Source organism: Artemia sp. Qi Xiang Cuo, chromosome 15, assembly GCF_049724085.1.
Source record: "Artemia sp. Qi Xiang Cuo chromosome 15, ASM4972408v1, whole genome shotgun sequence".
Taxonomy (NCBI): Eukaryota; Metazoa; Arthropoda; class Branchiopoda; order Anostraca; family Artemiidae; genus Artemia; species Artemia sp. Qi Xiang Cuo.
This window is the reverse complement of record NC_142808.1, coordinates 7062966-7084232: the sequence shown is the minus strand read 5'-3', so window position 1 is coordinate 7084232 and position 21267 is coordinate 7062966. Positions and strand designations below refer to the sequence as shown.

The following is a 21267-nucleotide window of genomic DNA, read 5'->3' as shown; positions in this document are numbered from 1 at the left end:
GTCCTGGAAACATAAATCTTGGTAAATATTTACCAGATCACATTATTTAGTTAGGACTAAAGTAAATACACCACTCAATGCCCTTTTTTATGCTCTTTGCAAATATAATAATCATTTTTGTCAGAAATGTATTTGACCCCCAACCCTATATATACCAATTCAGGGTAGGCTATACATTTGCACATTAGGGGGGTGGGGTTAATTTTATTTCTGATGTAAATGAGACGTAAGTTTAAACTTTCCCCCCACCCCCCTAATGAGCAAATATATACCCTGAATTGGTATATAGAGGGATGGGGGCTAAAATTCATTTCCGACAAATATTATTATTATATTTGTAAAGAGCATAAAAAAGGCATCAAGTGGTAGGCTATATTCACTTTAGTTGTAATTCAATAATATGATTTGGTAAATATTTACCAAAATCTTTGTGTTATGAAAGCAAAACCTTGCAAAACAGATCTTCTACTCAAATGAAGTACAAGAAAACTGTTTTCAGCTTCACAACTTTGCTTCATCCCAATTTATAAGGTTTCAAATGCATTATATTTTCTAAATTTTCAAAAAAAAACCATTGGTATGGCTTAAAATTCTACTCAACAAGCAGGAATTGCATTTTCAGAACTAAAACCAGAGAAAAAGAAACTGAAAATTAAGGTAAAATGTTAGTTTGTCAAAATTTCAATAGGTAGCCTATAGACCTGCCAAGTAGGCAAATCTCTAAGACTCAGAAATCAGAAGAGGGTTAACATGGAAGCTTGGTAATACCTTCCTAGAGTATGTTTTTGGCCCTGGATTCATTGGCCTACTGAAAGTTTCATTTTTCTAACATAACCCCTTTTGAATATAGCAAAAAGAAGCTAAACTAGAATTTGGTAGAATTCTACTTTAGCTACTTTTGGCTATCTTGGGAAGGGGTTAGGTTAGGAAAATGAAACTTTCAGGGATGGGTCGACAGGCTAAAGTATGTCCCGGGAAGGTATTTTGAAGTACCTACCTCCACTCCTTCTTGCTCTAGAGGGTCATGAAATTTGCCAACATGACAGGTCTAGGCTATACCCATTGAAATTTTTACAAAACAACATTTTACCTTAGTTTTCAGTTATCAGTTTCTTTTTCTCTGGCTGTAACTTTGAAAATGCAATTTCAGTTATCTGAGCAGAATTTTAAGCCATATCAATATTTATTTTCAAAATTTAGGAAATGTATTTTCATGTCTTTAAACCTCATAAGTTGGGATTGAGCAAAGTTGTGAAGCTGAAAAAATTTTTGCTATGCTTTATTTAAGCAGAAGATCTATTTTGCAAGGTTTAAATTTTATAACTCACAGACTTTTAAAGGTCATCAAAGGTCAGGACCCTCTAGAGGGAGAAGGAGTGGAGGTAGGTACTTCAAAATACCTTCCCAGGACAAACTTTAGCCTGTAGACCCATCCCTGAAAGTTTCATTTTCTTAACCTAACCCCTTTCCAAGATAGTCAAAAGTAGCTAAAGTAGAATTTTACCTAGAATTTTACTGGATCAATATTTACCAAATCATATTATTGAGTTAGGAATAAAGTGAATACACCATTCAATGCCTTTTTTTAGGCTGATTACTAATATAATAATCATTTCTATCAGAAATTATTATTATATTCGTAATCAGCATAAAAAAAGGCATCAAATGGTATATTCACTTTAGTTGTTACTCAATAATATGATTGGGTAAATTTCTACCAAATCATATTATTGAGTTAGGAATAAAGTGAATACACCATTCAATGCATTTTTTTATGCTGATTATGACTACAATAATCATTTCTATTGGAAATGAATTTCAGCCCCCCCCCCCTATATATGCCAATTCAGGGTTAGGTTAGGTTGTAGAAATATATACCCTGAACTGACATATATAGGGGGGGGGAGCTGAAATTCCTTTCCAATAGAAATGATTACTATATTTGGGTCAATATATACGAAATCATATTATTGAGTTAGGACTAAAGTGAATACACCATGATGCCTTTTTTTATGCTAATTACAAATATAATAAGCATTTCTATTGGAAATGAGTTTCAGCCCCCCCCCCCCTATATATGCCAATTCAGAGTTAGGTTAGGTATAGCCTACATAGGGGGGGGGCTGAAATACATTTCCAGTAGAAAGGCGTGTTATAATTGTAATCAGCATAAAAAAACGCATCGAATAGTTCATTCACTTTATTCCTAACTCAACAATATGATTTCGTATATATTTACCTATATTTGTAATCAGCATAAAAAAAGGCATCAAGTGGTAGGCTATATTCACTTTATGCATAATTCAATAATATGATTTGGTAGACATTTACCAAATATTGACCTTTTACTGTTGGTTGTGTTGGTAAAGTTCATTTCTGGCAGGCACAAAAAAAATGTTAAATTTGGATTTAGGATGAAATCCTCCTTCTAGAAGTAGGCCTAAGTCTATTCTAAGGTATGTCCTTAGTGAGTTAATCAGAAAATTTACCAAGGAATTTCACCCTCTAATGAGATTAATCATGTCTTACTTAATCATTACTTCTAAATAAGAATCTTCCTTCTCAATTCCTTTACTTGTGGCAGACTGCCTCAAATTATTTAATTCAAAAATAGCAGCTTTATAATCATCTTGCTTGTCAATTCCACTAGATGACCTGGCTGAAAGAAGCGCTTGAAGTGGTTTGATAAGGTCAACATCGTTTGTTATCTTTAAGGGCACACCCACAAATTCAGACATTTTTATTTTTGTGTCTGAACTCTTACTACTACTGATGCTGATGAAACAGTATACTCTTCTTCTATCATGATCTAGTGAAACGAATCAACAATCGTGTTTTAGCGACCAACAAATGTTTTTTTTAAGTATTATTGTGGAAAAAAACAACCCACAAATTAAATCGTTATTCGTCAAATTTAAGCAGTGAAATTGAAGGGTGAATATCTTGGGAAAAATTGTTTTTGTTCTTGCAACTTTGGACGAGAAAAAACAGTTACTTTACCATAAAGGTTGTTTTATTTATCATTAGCTTGGTCACTCACGTATAATTAACCATGAGTCTTGAAATATCCACTGAAGAAGTTTTGTCGTATTTAACTAAAGCTGTCGACAGTCAATCAGGCAGTGAAAGTCACAGATTAAATTTGAGTTTAATTAAAAGCATTAAAAGAATATTCAACTGATGTTGAAAATTTCTGGTTTATTTTCAACAATAATAAAAATTTGTTTACTTGCGAAAACTAATGTTGTTTCATAATTGTTGACAGGGGCGTAGTTTGGGAGGGGTAAGAGGGCAGTTGCCCCCCCCCCCAGTAACGTGGATAAAAAATTATTATATAGCCCATGCTCCTTGAATATCTGAAAGTGGACCCCTCTTGCCCCTTCCCCCAATGAAAATGTTGTAGATTTGCCCCTGATTGTTGATAGGCAAATCTGCTCTCAAGATTGTTGATAAGCAATTTACTCTCCATAAAAGGCCTAATGTACTGTCTGGGTAGCGACTTCATTACAGCAGTAATACCCAGGGTGAACGATAAAATTAATCTGCAATATTACCGCATAGGATTAAAGCTGAAATTTTTCTGTAAGTAAAAAAATGAGAGGATTTTCTATTTTTTATATAATTTTGAAGATATTTAGGCTTCACAAAATATTAGAGTACTTTTAAAATTGATTCAATTCGAAACGCTATGGTTGGAAAAATAACAACGGATATTCATAATAAGGGTTTTATTCTTCTGCATAGTTGGTGCTTTTTTGCAACAAGGCTGACCTTGTTACTTACGATCACAAAGCTGCACAATACGTGAACACTTCTCTCTGTTCAAGATTTGAGCCGAGCTAGTCCTGTTTCGTGTCGTAATTCTAATGCTAAATCTTCACACTTTTCCATTAGGGCAAGTTATACGAATGCTGCATCACTTATGTACAAGAGTACCAAGTTCGACGGTAAGCTCCATAGCTGTCCAAAAAAAGCCAGTCATAATATGAAACGTAAGCAAAACTTTTGGCCAGAAAGCCCCATTAATTGTTTATCTTAGGATATCAACAGCAGTCTTGAAAATTATATTCTGATTTTAAAAACGCTTACCTCGTGTAATAACACTATGAGCTTCTAAAGGCACTTTGAAGATGAACATAACCCAAGACAGTGGCAGATCCAACTATCGGCACCTGAGGTGTTAATATTTTTCGAACTGTCTCTAACTCTAACTTGTCTCTAACTTGCAAAATACCCCTTTACTGTTTCATTCTTTTCTATATCATTTCCTTTAGATTTATCATGGTTTAACACGGCTATGCAGCAGGCTTGTATATATTGAATTTCATTATGGATTAAATAATCCATATAAATGAAGATAAACGTAAACCTGCTTAATTTCGGACTTTAAACTGAGGACTAAGAGAGTTTAATGACCCAGACACTCCTCAATTATTGATCTAAGAGTGTAAATTTGATCGAAACATCTTCTCCTCTTCTTAAAACTAAGCTGCTCTTCTCTTAAAACTTCTTACAAAAGTCTACTTGATGCCTCTATAATTACCCCACTTACTCTCATTATCTTTCTCATAAAGGGACTAATTAAAGTTCTCCTACGTCAGTACCTCACCTTTTTTAAGGATTACATTTATAATCTTCAGTGATTGTTCCCCTACTCCACAGCCCCCCTATTTCAAAAATGCATTTACCCAACTATCGGCACCTTAGGTGTTAATATTTTTCGAACTGTCCCCTAACTCTTCCTTGCAAAATACCCCTTTACTGTTTTATTCTTTTCCATATCATTTCCTTTAGTTTTATCATGGTTTAACACGGCTACGCACCAGGATTGTATACATTGGATTTCATTGTCGCTTGTCTTCAAACCGCAGCCTTTCCTTGATGTCAGGGCGTCACCACAGCTTCGATAGAACCACCCTGGGAAAAATACAAATTCTTCCTTAAAGTTGTGACCTATTTAGATCGTGGCCAGAAATGTCAATGTGTCAGTTTTAAGAAAGAAAAAACAACTATGAAGTCGATATCGAGGCCGAGCCCCAACATGGCTACGCAACTGGTTTGTTTATAATGTTTCTCATTGTCAATTTTCTTCTAACTACATACAATGTAAGCCTCATCCTGATTTCATTGGCTGGGCCCCGGCACGGCTATTTAGACCGTTTATAGCTAGAAACTATTTGAAAAAAAACTATGTTTTCTAAAGGGTTAAAGAGACTGGGTCACAAGTTTGAACCTTAAAATGTACAGGGATTAGGAGGTACAGTTGGGGGGCTGCCGACCCCCAAACCCCCTGCTTTTGCAGCCTCTTTAACTCTTTAGAAAACGTAGTTTTTTTCAAATAATTTCTGCAAGTTTTTGTACAATTTATTACTTATTATTGCTTGACTAACTGTTAGCTGATCGTGTCAGGAGTTTAAGTTGGGGGGATGCCACCCCCCACCAAACCCGCCGCTTTTGAAGATTCTTGTGTTAAGGCTTTTAATTCCTGAATACTCAAATCAAATGCATAGTAAGATTTTCTTTTTTCAACTTCTCTTATGCTTCTTCGAGCTTCTTCGAGAAGCTACATGCTTCTTCGAGCATGCGGGTATACGCCATGTTATCAAAGCAGTGGAGACTTACCTGTAAGCTGAAGGCCGACTGTGATATTCTTCTGGAGACGCCTGTTGTGTCACTGATTGGAAACACATGCATGTACGCGGAACAATTTCAGGGAGGGAGGGTGGGGTTGCTAGAAGTTACCCTAAAGGGAACTAGATACTATGTTAATAATACTAATATATTAGTAAAATACTATGTTAAAAGTTTGATTCAAAATCGTGGACGAAACAGAGGCAAAACAGGGTACGATAGGGGGAAGGGGGCCTGGTTGTCATTAAGTGACCCTAGATTGGCCAAATGTAGTTTGGCTCTTAAAAAGCACTAGAAATTTTCAATTTCAAACTGATTGAATTCCTGTCCAAGTTTCTCCGATCGCAACTATCATATAAAATGGTCGAGAACAAAAAAAAAGAAAAGAAAAAAAATGAGACGCACATGGCAACATTACCGTTTAACATATACTGTATATGCTTTTCCCAGGATTTCTAGTTCAGCAATAAAATTCCTAATTTTTACCGGGATTTCCAGGACTCTAATTTACAGGAGAAAAATCTCAAAAGGTCGTGACCCTGTGGCACACCACAATTTCTGAAATATCTCCGCATTGATGAAACTTGTAACATAAAATAATAATATAGATATATTGACAGTAATAACAAAAGTATAAAAGTATATGAACATAATGATAATAATAAATATAATTAACACAGAATTTTTAGGTTTTGTTTAACATACATATGCTTTTTCAAGAATGAAATTCTAAGAACTTGGGATAAACTTCAAGAAATGTCAGCTTCATTAAAGACAACACAAACCCTGAGTTACTGCCATATTCCCGAAATTTAAAACAAAACCAGTACTTGTACTTACTTGTGCTTGGATCAGGACACAAGCTATGTAGCTCTCGCTGGCGACAGGATCTGGCAGACTGTTGAATTCCACAGGTTCCCGTTTTGGGTCAATGGGACGATAATTTCGAGCCATGAAGGGTCCCCTCTGCGACAATATCTCCGGAATCCGCCAATCGGCTCGAAGTCAGATTTGACGGGGTTTAGCTAAGTTTTGGCTTGTCCTCCATGTCGTTTCCTCCAGTCAGGTGCTGATTTGCAGCGTAGGCTTTGATTTGTAAAAGTCTCGGCCAGTCTTTGGTAAATATGGTCGAACCAGGACAGTCAGCGGCATGGAATGATAGATGTGATGACGTACTTCTGGTCACATCGTTCGCGGGTGATCGTATTTGGGATTTGGTCGCTGAGTCGTAACCCCAATATGTTCCTCAGGCATCTGTGTTCAAAAGTGTTGAGGGCGTGCACCTCGGTGACTTTTAAGGGCCACGTCTCACAGCCGTACAGTAAGACCAATCGGACTAGGGCATCATAAATGCAAATTCTTGTTTTCCGGTGGATTTCCTTCCTTTTCCATAGCGGCTTCCACAGCTGTACAAAGACAGCGGAAGCAAATGCAATACGGCGTTGGATTTCTTCGCTACATCCGCCGTTGATGTCAATGTTTGATCCGAGATACTTGAATTTATTGACAACTTCAATCTGCTTTTAGTTAAGGCTTATAGGGGCAGAGTTTATATCCGGTGCATTAGACATAGCTTTAGTCTTGTGAATATTAACCTTGAACCCCACTAGGGCTGCAACTTCGGAGGCTTTCAGAAGCATATTCTGGGCTTCGCCAAGGGATTAGCCAAGAAGAGCAACATCATCGACATAATCAAGGTCGATGGTACTGAAGTCAGGACTAACCTTGACTCCTTCGAAGTTTAGCATTGCTTTTTCATTACCCAGTCGACGACAAAATTGAATTGTTCAGGAGAGAGTACATAATCTTGCCTCCCACCGAATACGATATAGAATAGTGAAGAAAGTTCTCCGTTCACATTGGCGCAGGCTCGTGTTTGTTGACAGTAAGCCTGAACGAGTCTTATTATCTTAGGTGGTACACAATCCTTTTCCATTGCCATCCAAATTCCTCCCAGGATGACTGAATCAAAGGCCTTAATGAAGTCGATGAAGACAGCGACGGTTATTTTTTGATCCTTGGCTCTACGTTCAAAAATCTGTCTCAAGGTGAAAAGTTAGTCAATACAGCCCATGCCGGCTCGGAAACCAGATTGGTTGGGATGGGTTCTTTCTTTGTAGAGTTTGCGGAATCGGTTAAGCAGAATCATTGCAAAGACCTTTGCAGCAATGCCCATAAGTGAGACCCCTCTTCAGTATTTGAATTCAGTGTAGCCGCCTTTCTTGAAGACAGTCAGTATTATTGAGCTTTACCATTCCTAGGGAAACCGTTCCTGAGACCAAATTGATCAAAAGAGCTCCTGTAGTTTCTCGGCGAAAATAGGAGCAGCTTTGTAGACTTCTGCCGGGATAGAATCTGTGCCTGGCGCCTTATGATTCCTCAACTTCTTGATTGCCTCTTTGACATCTCTTGTATTGAGAGGAGTGATCATTGACTTTGCAGTATGGGGCTTGTTGACTCGGTGGTACTGACTTAAGGTTTCTTAGCTTGAGTGTAGTAGCGCTATTATTGGGAGGCATTTGAGTGGAAGAGATGTTGTGACTGGAGTTCAGCAGATTCTGGAACTGGTACTGCCATCTTTTCTTGTGGTACTGCCATGAACTATGTCATCTTTTCTTGACAGAAGCTTTCCATCTCCTCTCACTCCAGTTGAGATATTTTGCTTTTCCCAGTTGCTTCTTTTAGTAGTTGGTAAAGCTCTCTGGTATCTGAATGACTAGCAGCCTTCTGGATATCTGCTGCCACGTGGTCCCAGTAGCGTTGTCTGTGGCGGCGGGCGGCTTTATGGCATTCTTTTCTCAATGTTTGAACACTGTGCACTTGTGCACCTATCTGCTGTTTCTGGTTTAATAGCTTGATGGTGTCTTCTGAGATCCACTTTTTCCTCTTCCGATTTAGCCTGCTAAGGACTTTTTTTTACAGGTGTCAGTTATGGTGTCTCTGATCTTCCTCCATTCGTCTTCTATGTATATGGTGGTTGGTTCGTTATCGTCGTCCGCGGACAGAATGTCAAAACGGTTAGACAATTTCAAGCGGAAATCTTCTGTGACTACTTTATCATGAAAACATGCTACATCGTATCTCGGAGGAAGTTGCGTTCGTATCCTGGACGCGAGCTTTATGGTCAGGGAAGCTTTTAGCAGTATATGATCGGAGCTGTTCTTCTCTCCTGTGTCGGCTCCACGGTAGGCTCTGCACTTCTGTATAGAGCTTTACCATCGGGAGGATATTAACAAGTAATCCACATGAAATTGCCCTTGTCCATCTCGAGAGCACCAGGTGATCCTCTGGGATGGTTTGTGTTGGAACAACGTATTTGCCAATACAAGATTATGCTGCTGAGCAAATTCTATGAGTCGCCTTCCACGCTCACACCTGTCGCCCCGTCCAAATCTTTCAACTGCTCTTTCACGGTCTTTCTCGTGGCTTCCAACATGGGCGTTAAGATCCCCTCCTAGGATGAGTAGATAACGGTTTGAGATTGTTCTCAATGACTGGATCAGAACATCGTAGAACTTGTCGACCGTAATTTCGTCCGTGGCTCTGGTTGATGCATAGTCTGAAATGACAATAAAAAAACTTATATTAAGAAGACTAAGTCAATTAGACTAGGAGTAAGTGAAGGTGAATAGATGATGCTGGGTAACGAAAAGATCGATCAAGTGGACAACTTCAGTAAGTGAAGCTGCCCACCTAGGTAGTATTATTAGTAAAGACGGTGGGTTCAGTGAAGATGTTAAAAGTAGAACAACCAAGGCCCAGGGTGTTTTTTCAGAGTTGAAAAAAGTTTGTAACAGTAGGAAGACAAGTCTGCGAACCAAGATTAGAATATTGGAAGCTACAGCGATGACAGTGGTCGTGTAAGGTTCTGAAAAGTGGGCGCTCCAAAAACGGGGGAAGATTTGCTAGATGTCTTCCCCCGTAAAATTAGTATTTTACCAATTTTACGTAATATTCGTATTTTACGTAAATTACGCATTTTACCTATTTTATCGATATTTCACGTATTTTACCAGTATCTTGTATATTTTAAGACGCCTTGTAATTTTCAGAGCACAAAAGCACGAAGAGGCTGAAGAAAAAAGATTGAATATGATTTTATTTTGTGTATAGCTGTGTTCCCTGGTTTAAAAGGTGGTCTGTCTGACTTGTTATCAAAACAAACACTTGTTATCAAAACAAAAAAGTGTATTATAGTACAGGTAATTATAATTCTAAAATGGTGAAATAGTAGCTGAAATAAAATTACATTAGTTCTGTCAGCTGTTAAAGAAAGAAAGCGCTAGAAGCAAGATTGACATTTGACAAACAAGAAAAAAAAAAAAAATTCCGAGAAAAATGAGGATATTGTCAGCCAGCGGGCAAAAAAGAAGCGAAAATGATAGAGGCATATATTTCGGGGATTTCCGCCCAGCCGTCTTCAGTGCTCAAACAAAGAAGGAAAACTAATCTTTTGAATTAGCCCTAACTGAGCAGAAGAAAGACTAAATCAAACAAACCAAAACATCAAGCTAGAGTAAACCAGATATCACTTACCAATTAGATTGGGCAAGAGTTCTCTTCTTAGTGATTGACTTAGCTTGTCGACTGACCTAATGTTCATTACAAAAGCGGTCAGGTGATCTTAATTTAAACTGAAGAAAATTTTTATTTGAATCCTTTAATTTTAAGCTATTGCAAGTTGTGCTTATAGGAATATCTCTATTTAAAGCAAGTTTTTTTTGGATATTTTTTTTTAATTTCAATTGCGGTAAGCTATTTGCTTCAAATGTTGTGGGAAGTCAGTTGCTTCAAATATTAAAGTTGTATCATCAAAAAGAACAATATGGTCTGGATTTTCAACAATTTGGAGGGCCAAAGCAGAATCAATATCCTCATTTTTATTTAAATTTCAAATCTCAGAAAAATCTTGTATTCATGCCGTCTTTTTCCCGGAATCCGGCATTTGCTCCCCCCGAAAAATATCCTCCGTGGAAAATTCCCCCCTATTTTACCTTTGGATAAATCCAGGATTTTGATCAGAAGGGAAATTGAAATTTCTACTCTCCTGTTTAAGTCAGGGGCAATCATATTGCATTAACTATAGTAAAGGTAAAGACCCATAAACATTTGTTCATCTGTTTTTTCCCAGAGACACTACATGTGGAAGGGGTGGTCGAATAAGCTTTGGAGGGGGTTCAGTCAATTAGAAATCGAAAGTTCCAGAGCACTTTTCTTAGATTTATCCTGTTTTTAAACGAATTGCTACCGAATGAGTTGTTAATGACTTCAGTCTCTAAAAGAAATTTTTATTCTAGTTTAACGGCTCTTGTGTTTCAGTAGTTGTATTGAAAGAATCTTCAAATAAATACAGAATTAGCTCTAAGTGAGAGACAATGAGAGGGTGGAGGTAGAAGTTGATATATAATTCTCAGGGCCGTATCCAGGACTTTCGTTTGGGGAGGGGGAGAGGGCTTTGGAACAAACGCGGTCACCTGAATCAGAATCTAAGTCTGAAGGGGAGGAGCTAGATTTACAAGCAAATCCTGTTGAAGACAGTTTAATTGACTTTGAAAGTGACTGAATGTTCCGCTCTTATGATCCAGTGCAAGGTCTTAAAAACCTCTTTTTTAATTGAATTCGATACTTTTATAAATAAATGAAAAATAACATGTATATGATATGAAGATTGTGGATGAATACGGCATATTTAAATATGCAAGGCTGTTAGGGTAACATTTCTTAGGTTTAAATCACAGTTTATAGAATTATCCAGTAAGTTTATCGCAGATCATTTCTGGTCTTCATTCTCGGTGCGAACAAAAAGCTCCTCCCACTTATTTCTGCATTAACGGGTTAATCTGTTTCCGTCAATCAATGAGAAATGGTTACAAAGTGCATTATTCGTAATAGCGGGTTTCCACTTGTTTCACGTCCAAGAGAAATCTGACTTGTCTACCCGTGAAAAGATCTAATGCCGCTTATGTTTATATCTGCAAAAACGTTCTCTGGAGCACTCTTACCTTGGTCCGGGTTTTTATAATGGGTGAGATAGGGAATGATCATACTGCTAATTCTATAAACTGTGGTTTAAATATAGAAAAAAAGACTAATAGGATTTTTCTCTCAAATAATCGTAAATTTGATTTTTTTTTTTACTTTTTTATTCATTTCAGGCAGTGTCCAATTACTGCGATATGACCCTGAGCACAAGATTGCCAAAGGGATAAACGAGACAGATCAAATTGACGAAACTCTAGAATCTAGATGAAGTGGCATTTTAATGGACCTTTTTTAAGTCTTTAAGTCCAAGAAAATCGGAATCATTAAAATATTTCGTTAAAAGTTGTAAGTGATGCTTAAAAAGAAATGCTCAACTGATCTTGTAGCTAAAGGACAAATCTAAAACACCTATTTAACCTGTATTTCCTAGGGAGTACCTTGTTTTACCAATTTTACTTACCGAGTTTTTATTCTACGGTATTTTTACAACACTAAAATTACCTACGGATTGTTTTGGGTACCCGAGAGATAGACAGTATCTGAAACAGTAAGCTGTACAAAAAATGTGGTTCAATCCGCTCTTTCTAGGGCTATAACGAGAGAGAGGTTGAGAGGGCTAGGGTGCGTTCTGCGGATGACAGAATGCCAAAGACCGTCCTTATCGGCCAACCATCTAGAGCCAAACGAAAAGGAGGTCGTTCCCGAATGAGGTGGGAGGATTCCGCAAGGAAAGATTTAAGGGATTGGGAACTTCTTGAGGGTGTAAAGAGGGAGGCTTTGAATAGATTTGGATGGAGGAGCGTGCGTGGCTGTGTAGGCCCCAGGCGGCTTGGTGTTGCATTGAGTTGTTAGTACTATAGTAGTATATAGACATGAAAACAATAATAATAAATATAACTAACACAATTTGTGGGTAGTCTTTAACATATGCATATGTAAAACATATTCTATTCCCATGATTCAAAGCTCAAGATGAAATTCTAACATAGCTGAAAATTTTAAAGAAAAACCCGACTTATTTTTGAACATTTTGGACTTGACTTTCTTAATTAAACAGAAAGTTTATTTTCTTAAGTAACATGTTTTAGCTCTGTTTTTCAAGGCTCCGTTTCATTCAAAACGTAAACAACCTCCCTGTATAAATTTCTACGTAAATATAACCACGAGAGGAATCGGAAATTTGTGATCAGAGATCACAGATTACATATCTGTGATAATCTCTGATCACAAATTTGTGATCAGAGATTAAATAATCAAAGCTTAGTTTTAGTGAATTTCCATTTTACTAAACTGAAACTTACTTTCAAAATAGTAAAAAACTACACAGATAGACAAGAAAACAACAGGTAACAAAGAAGTAGTCATTTATTGCTTCCCAAAGAGCACATAACAGTAAAGTGATATCAATGTATATACACAGATTAACTTGAAAACTAATAATAATATATCACACACATAACTTTGATATTTTGAAAGATTAAGAGCACAAGAAATGACGGAATTGAAAATAATTCACTAACCATGAACAAATGTATTACAAACAAATAGCTAAGTCAGCAGCACTAAGTGATTATGCATCATGCATCATCACTAATGCATCATGTGATATCACCCAATTTCATTATGACCAGTGGCATCAATTCAAGAAATTAAGGGGAGGAGACAGATTTTTCATTTTTTACAATGAAGATACGAAAAAGAGTATTTTCAATGAAACGAATCCTTAAAATAGGTATTTTCTAAAGTCTAGGTAGGGTTGGGGGAAGGAAAGAAACATTAAGGTGGACACACCCTCTTTCCGAAATTGAAGTCACTGATTCTGGCAAGCGTGGTCATGACTACGATTGTGTTTGTGAGGAGGGGGGGGGGGATTAAAGACACTCAAAAGACGAGGGAGGTGATGGATGAGGGAGCAATAAAAAAAATCAAAGGCTAGTGTGCTCTGACGAGTAGCCCTGATTGATAGTGATAACTTGGGAATAACTTATTTTATTTAAGGTGTTTTTATTCTTGAATTTATGATGACCTATAGTTACTAACTACAACCTTGCATGTTGACAGATCTCCCCTCTTTGGTTGATTGTGTGAGAAAAATCCGATGGCTTTTCTTTATTGTCAGATTAAATCAAATTGCAATTAAATTGAATCGTATTAAACTTCAATCAAATTAAATAATTTCAACTTCTAATTAAACAAAATTAAACTTCTAATTACACTTATAACTAGGACTACCTACTAAGAATTTAACAATATTTTGAAACCACTTTCAAAAATGAAGAAGATGAAGATAAAAAACCGTTAGTTTTTTTAGGTCTTTTTAAGCATCGAATTGCTATGTATTTTTTCGCATTTTTTTCTTATATTCCCGGGATAGGCATTTTTTCTTATATACCCTGAAAAGGTCATAATTTGGACGTCCCGAGGTACGGCCTTACTGTTAGGAATTATTGGGGGAAAAACTAATACAAAAATATTGCCAAGATGAAGTGATCGTCTACATTGTCATCCCGAAGAATATGGGTAATCTATAAAAGTCAGACCTGACACTAGTGTTACGAAACATCTACCCCATCTAGCGTTCGGTATTCCTTTAGAGCAGTAATGAGGTAAAATTAGCTTAATTTAGAACATGAGTATAGCAATAAGTATCTGATCTCAGTTTCTGAGAGAAAACTCTATTACGACAGAAAAATACCAAACGCTATATGGCGCTCATGACTTTTTCAACACTAGTTCAAGATGTAAAGAAAGCGTCATGTATTATTAGAATCAAGCATAAGGTCTATTTGATTGTCATATTGCATTGTTGAATAGAATTCTGAAAAAACTGCCCCTTATAATCTATTACTGAAGAATCCTATTAATTTTTACCATTGAATAATCATAATCCCAAAAGGTTTTAAATGTAGCATACTTTTGCTTAATTCAGTTTTTTATCATGTTTTTTTTTTAAATTATATTATTATATAATAAGATAATTGTATGAATAATCATTAAAGCGTGAAATACTTCATGAATGGAAGGCACGGCTAATTATACTTGAAAAGATAAAACCATTTAAAAATTAATGTCAAACCTGTGATATGGGTCACATTCTTAGCATAACATATAGAATATGTGCCTTTATGCACGCATTCTCTGTGGTACATTCTATTAAGGTTACGTATGTCCCACAGATGAAAGGCAAAGCAAAGACATCGAGATCGATTAATTCGATCAATTAAGTCTTATAGTCACTAGATTTCTTAGTAGCATCTTCTCTGTTTCTCTCTGGGCTTATCCTCAATAATTTCAACTACTTGGTTTTTGCTTTAGTATTTCTTGATACTTATTCATTGAAATAAACTAAAAGTTACAGAAATAAACCTCTAAGTTGCAGAAGATACAGGGTATTGAGTACCTCTCTGACTACTCTGAGTAGGTATTTCCGTAAAACCTCTAAGTTGTAGAAGATATAGGGTATTGAGTACCTCTCTGACTGCTCTGAGTAGGCTTTACACAGCTCATTGGGGAATCAACAAATATCTATGATACCGAAATTTGTGTGGGACATTTTAAATTTTTTTATGAGTTATTGTTAACGTTGACATTGATATTAGTTTACAAAATAGCGAAATCCAAAGACATCATTAGGCGCGTTCCATCCTTATCTCTCAGCTATTCCCGAGTAGCTATTCTAGTGTTACCTGGGGTGGTTTGAGGGTTATTCTCAATTTCAATATTAATTTGTAAAATAGGAAAATATGTGGCCACATATGGGTGCGTAGCATACCTGTCTTTGCTCTACTCTCTTCACTTTTTACTCTTTACTTTACTTTTTACTCTCTTTACTCTTTGCCCTACTCTCGAATTACTCCTAGTATCAGCGAATAGAAAATCCTACTACTTTTTGGGTAAAACGTTTACTATTGAACGACCTGGGAAGTTTGAACGCTGATGACATTGCAAAAGCAAAGAATAGAACACAAAAACAAAAGTTACAATAGGATTGAAACCTTAACGTCACCTCTGTACTGTAGTAATTCACCATTCAACACGCGTGGGTTGGTTAAAATATTATATATGATTAAGCTAATCTTACCGAATCTCTTATATAGTGGTTGGAGCAGCCATAGTAACAACCATCTTCGGGAGATAGTCTCTGTAGGGGTAGATGTCGTCCAAGGACTATTCCTGTGATAAGGGTTACCCTCGAAAAATAGTTCGTAATATATATTAAACAAGTCATTATTGACACTAAAGGCTATAAGAAGGTTATCGTTTCATCACAATATTCAGTTTTTATTGTATATTCTACCAAAAAGACGCTCAAAATTTATCGGAATTTAACCAAACAATTGAATAAAATTTGACGGAACGTCAAATTCTAGATATGTTAACGACCAAACACTCTAAAAAATCTAGACAAATGTCATGAACAATAATGAATGTTTATTTCCAATCAACTATTCACACCCCTAAAATAAAGACACAAAAAAAGAAGGGATATCCTCCCCTATTTGACATCATTCTTTGCCACTCTAACCGACTCATCCAAAAAACATATTTAGCGAGGGTCAACTGTAATACACAGCTTGAACCACCCCAGGGGTGTTCAGGATCAATCCCGAGTTTACCCGAGACGACCAAAACTTATTCAAAATTATGCTCAATGTACTGGCAGCCCGAGGTATACTTTCCTTTGAAAAAAAAAGTAACAGTTTTTCTTCAGGAAGTTTCAGCCTCAATTCCGAGTTTCCCTGAAACGACCGATATTTACTCAAACTTATGCCCTATGTTACTCAGTCCCCCCACTAATTTTTGGAGCTAAGCCAATACTAAATAAAAAAAGGAGTCAAAGCGAATGGAGTCTTAAAGTGACACTGGCAGTCCGAGGCATACTTCCTTTTAAAACAAGAAAAAGTGTTTCTTCAGGAAGTTTCAGCCTCAATTCCGAGTTTCCCTGAAACGACAGAAATTTACTCAAACTTATGCTCAATGTTACTCAGTCCCCCTACTAATTGTTGGAGTTAAGCCAATACTAAACAAAAAATGAGTCAAAGCAAATAGAGCCTTAAAGAGACACTTGCAGTTCGAGGCATACTTTCCTTTGAAAAAAGGAAAAGTTTTTCTTCAGGAGGTCCAAACATCAGTTCCATTAACCTGAAATGACCTAAACTTGCTCTAAGTTATACTCATTGTTCCTCTTTTCCTGATTTTTGGAGCTAAGCCAATACTCAAGAAAAAAAGGGCCAATGAGAATAAACCTTAAAATGACCGATTAAACACACTGGCCGCCCGAGATATACTTTCCTTTGAAAAAAAGAAAGGTTTTAAGTAGCAGGTATAAGCGAAAATGCACTCTTTATGAAAGACTTTATAACTGTGGGCTATGGAATTGTAGATTTTTCAAAACCCTGGGCACAAGGGCAAAAGACAAGGACAAGACCCTGGGCAAGGTTAAGAGAGCTACTCAAGATAAACTAAGGAGCACAGAAGTATACTTCGTGAATAAAAATACACTAACTAAATAGCAATAATAAAAAAAAAAAAAAAATTGACTGGTGATGCATAGTATTTTCGGTGTCACTTAACATCAACTGTTTACTGAATACTTAACTTTGATAATATGGTTAAAAAACGTGAACGTTAAAATCTGTCGCTGTTACGCCTTTAACGCTTTTTTTGTCTTAACATGTAGATAAATATACATTAAACTGTAGAGAAATAATAGCTTAAATATATTGATAGACTACAAACTGCCTTCAATAAATTTTTAGCACAAAAATAATTTTGTCGAAACAACACATCTTTCAGTGCAATATTACCAGCCAGACTTTAAAAAACACAACGAACCAGGTACCATAAATACACAATAAACCCCAAAGCATCACTTGGTTCAAGATGAGGGACGCGTCCCAGAAATCGATTATCATTAATAAAAAATAGTTGTTTGGTTTTATTAGTGTTCCAAAACACTACCAAACAAAAAAAAAATTAATTTTTTAGAGCATATTAACGAAAAATTAACCCCTTTTGCTTACTGTGAGCATATTAGAAGTTAGATTTATAGTTGTCAGCCATTTTAGGATACAGGCAATAAGAGATGACTAATTTATAAGCAATGATAACAGGCTTCTAGATCGCGGCCAAGATTATCAAAGCACAGATAAAGGCCTCATGACAGCTTTTAATTTTTGATTTTTTCAAACAATTTACCCTCTTTTGCCCCTCCCCCCGAAATTTTTATCAACAAACCTATTATGAAGGACAAGAAGAAGAACTTAATTGAAAAGAAGAACGCAGGTTTACTGGGCAGATCGCTTCCAGCCAATATTACGCTCTTCTGGCTGAATTTCTATGTCACCAGGTGGCGCGCTCGGGCTTGGAGACACAACAGGAGTGTCCCTAAAAATTAAATAATAATCAAGTTTGTGTTTAACTGCATCCTCCCAGGAGACGTCCCCCACTCACTGGTTCAAGATCAGCGTTGTCAACGTGGCATAATTGTACCACTTTTGGTGCAATTTAGAGGTCCTGGTACAAAACTGCACACTCGAAAATTGAATGACAGGAACCATCTTTCCTGCACATTTTCGTCTCATTTCACTTCTAACTCCAATAGAAGTATTTACTTTATTAGTATTCACCATTTCTAACTCTAACTAAGCCTCGTTCGATTTAATAATAATAATAATATAATGCGAAAACAGGCTTGCGCCTCTATCTACAAAAATTTAAATAATCAAATGCTTTTTCACTATAATGATTGCTAATTTTGTTCTTAAATGCATTGACTGAATCTGAGTCTACAGTGTCTGACGGTAGGGCGTTCCACTCGGAGACAATGCGGTTGCTGAATGCCCATCTACCAACATTTCTTCTGAAACGTTCATCGGTTTGCTTTAACTCGTAACCTCTCAGATTATTATTTTTGAATGTTGTAATTTCTTCTGGAAGGATGCCGTTATAGTATTTTTTGCGTATTTCAAATGCTTCAATTTGATGTTCTCTCAAAAATCACTGTGAGAGACTTGGGAACGATAATTTTTTCAAAGGGTCTTGCTATGAAAAGTCTTTAAGTGATGGAACAAATTTAGTAGCCATCCTTTAGATTTTTTTATTGCATTGCTGTCTTTTTGAAAAAAAGGTCAGGTTGTTGTATAACCATATTCGATCATTGGTCTCACTAACGATTTGAAGAGTGTAGAAAACAGAGTGAAAAGAGTACAGAAAAATAGTGTAGCAAAGAGAGAAATTTTCTTCATTAGTTAACTAATCAGTAGATTTTGCCGTTTTTTTTGCAATTCTTAGTTAACTTTGAACGTTTTGTTTGACAAACGGATTTTTAGTTAACTGAAAAGTTGAATTTGGAACTACTATTACGAATTTTTCGTCCTTAAATATCTACAAAGAATTTCTCGCCAAAACTTCAAACTCGACAGCTCATGCTTGCTTTTATGGTATAAGTCTTGGCTCTTGCCAAATATGATGATTCATTTAGGGGAACCCAGATTGAATGATGCAGCCATTTATTAAAAGCATTTTTTACTCAGAGACTATATTTTTAATTTTGGATTTTAATTCTCTTCTCATAAAAGGAAACGAGGCGTCAAATTTTCACGAAAGGGTTTATTTCAGCCTTCTTGATTCTTTTTTACTGTTACGGGCTTCGCCTTCCTGAACCTGATAGTCTGTTCTTAATGTTTTGTAGGGCTCACGTTATAGCAACTTTGGATTTTCTGCCAAACTCTCCGTTCTGTTTGCAAAAGCCTGGTAAACTTTCTTAGTTCACTTTCTAGCAAATATAACCTTAAAAGCGAAAAAAGTAGACTGGTTAGTTAACTAAGTTCTGTTAAATCGAACGCAACTCTAGTCTTGTCTTACTTGTTTCGAAACACTCTTCCAATTTGTTTCTTTTTGGGATATTCACAAAAGAAAGGGAATGAATATTTAGCGCACTAAATGCCAAAGATTGTTCTCTTCTTTCTGATTGGGCTGGTTTCTTTTTTACACAGAAAATACTCACCCTAATTTTCAGGTGGTATCAAATAATTTCAAATAGTAAAATTTTGGGCGAAAAAAAAAACAGTTCAATTTATTTCAAAGCGTTGACACTGCTGCTTCCGACTGTCAAGCTTGGATGCAGAGTCCCTCTCTATGCTGGATCAGTTCTCTAAGGCACAGTGTACCATTGGAGCAATCAGTCTACTCCACCATATATTGTCTAATTACCACTACTGCTACTACTAACAACTCACTGCAGTCCCATCCCCCTGAGGCCAAAATAAGTACGCTCCTCCTCCATCCCAATCTATTAACCCTTCCACGAAGTTCCAGTTTCCCTTAAAGACATCCTCCCACCTCATTCGGGGGCGACCTTCTTTTCGTTTGTGCTTCGTTTGTGCTTCGTAAGCACAAACTGTGCCCCGAAAGTCATTATACCTAACTGAAAGAATATAAATATGTTTTTATGTAAATTGTTTTTATTCTTATTCTATATTTTTTTGTTATTATGTTATGCGTTATTTGTACTGTTTTATCAATAACTGAAAATAGTTATAATTTGTGTCGCTATTTAGTACTGCACTGAAAAAATCAATAAATTCAACGTTGGAAGAGAGTCCATTTATTAAACTTATCCACGACCCTTGAAAATAAAGCTACACACGCTGTTCTGCAACTTAAAGGCTTATTTTTATTGCAGTTTTACATGTCTCAATACTTGTACGTATAAAGATAGACATTAGATGTTCCGAGATCCATGAAAACAATCTATTTGGCCCAATTGATGTGTTTTTTTTTATACACTTTCCTAGGTTTTCAAAAATCCGTAACTTAACTTGGTTAATGTCATTTAAAAAATACTTGACAGCAACACGAAAAATACAAAATCAAAACATGTAGTCCAGTTATTAAGCATTCTGGAAGTCATGGAAATGAAGCTTCAAAATGTTAACATTTGTGTCCTTTGTTTAATTTGCTAAAAAATAAAAAAAAAAAAAAGTAATTGAAAATTAGCTAGAAATCCGGCAGTTTTTTTATCATTAAATATAAACCATGGCCCTCCTTTTTTATATTAACTTCTCCTCCCCCTCCTCCTTTCTTCATGTATTAATTTCGTAATAGCCTAAATTTGTTGCCACGGCCTACATGAATGATTTAAAAACATTTAATACCTCTCCATGAATTCTTTAAGTTGAGAAGCAACTAGAGGCTTGAGTGTTAAAGCACCAGAAAGGTTGCTCATCTGGCTTACCCGGATATAATTCACAATTTTTACCCGTATTATTCGTCAATTTTAACGAGACTTGCGCTACAATAGCGTAAAAATGAATGATGAGAACAGTGGCGTAATTTCGTTATTTTTTTTGTGGGGGGGGGGGCAAAGTCAGAGCCAATTTTCCCAAATCAAAAAAAATGACAGTAAAAACTAAAAAATAGGCCATTTGGTACCATAAAGGTACCATTTAACACTATAAAAGTACTTTAAAGTACTATAAAGGTCAATATGTACTAAAAAAAAAACTGATCTGTTTCTATTGATCCTTGAATAATGCAGGTTTATCTCGGTTTTGGCAAAATTTTGGAAGAAACTAAATTTCAGCTGGGGGGCAAACTGGGGTCTGAGGGGGCCAACTGAGGTCTGGAAGAGGCAGTTGCAACCCTGCCCCA

At 36.3% G+C, this 21267-nt stretch overlaps 2 protein-coding genes across 2 annotated transcripts in view; both read right to left on the bottom strand.

Moving 5' to 3' along the window:
* Window positions 1-2775, bottom strand: part of LOC148943280 (programmed cell death 6-interacting protein-like) — a 28092-nt gene extending 25317 nt beyond the window's left edge. The window contains exon 1 of the mRNA XM_089101075.1: window positions 2530-2775. Within this exon, the coding sequence (XP_088957201.1) occupies window positions 2530-2738 (209 nt within the window). The 5' untranslated portion in view covers window positions 2739-2775. The remainder of the gene's footprint in view (window positions 1-2529) is intronic.
* A 15110-nt stretch (window positions 2776-17885) lies between these two features.
* Window positions 17886-21267, bottom strand: part of LOC148943279 (uncharacterized) — a 40278-nt gene continuing 36896 nt past the window's right edge. Inside the window, exon 6 of the mRNA XM_089101369.1 lies at window positions 17886-18000. Coding sequence (XP_088957495.1) covers window positions 17901-18000 — 100 coding nt within the window. The 3' untranslated portion in view covers window positions 17886-17900. The remainder of the gene's footprint in view (window positions 18001-21267) is intronic.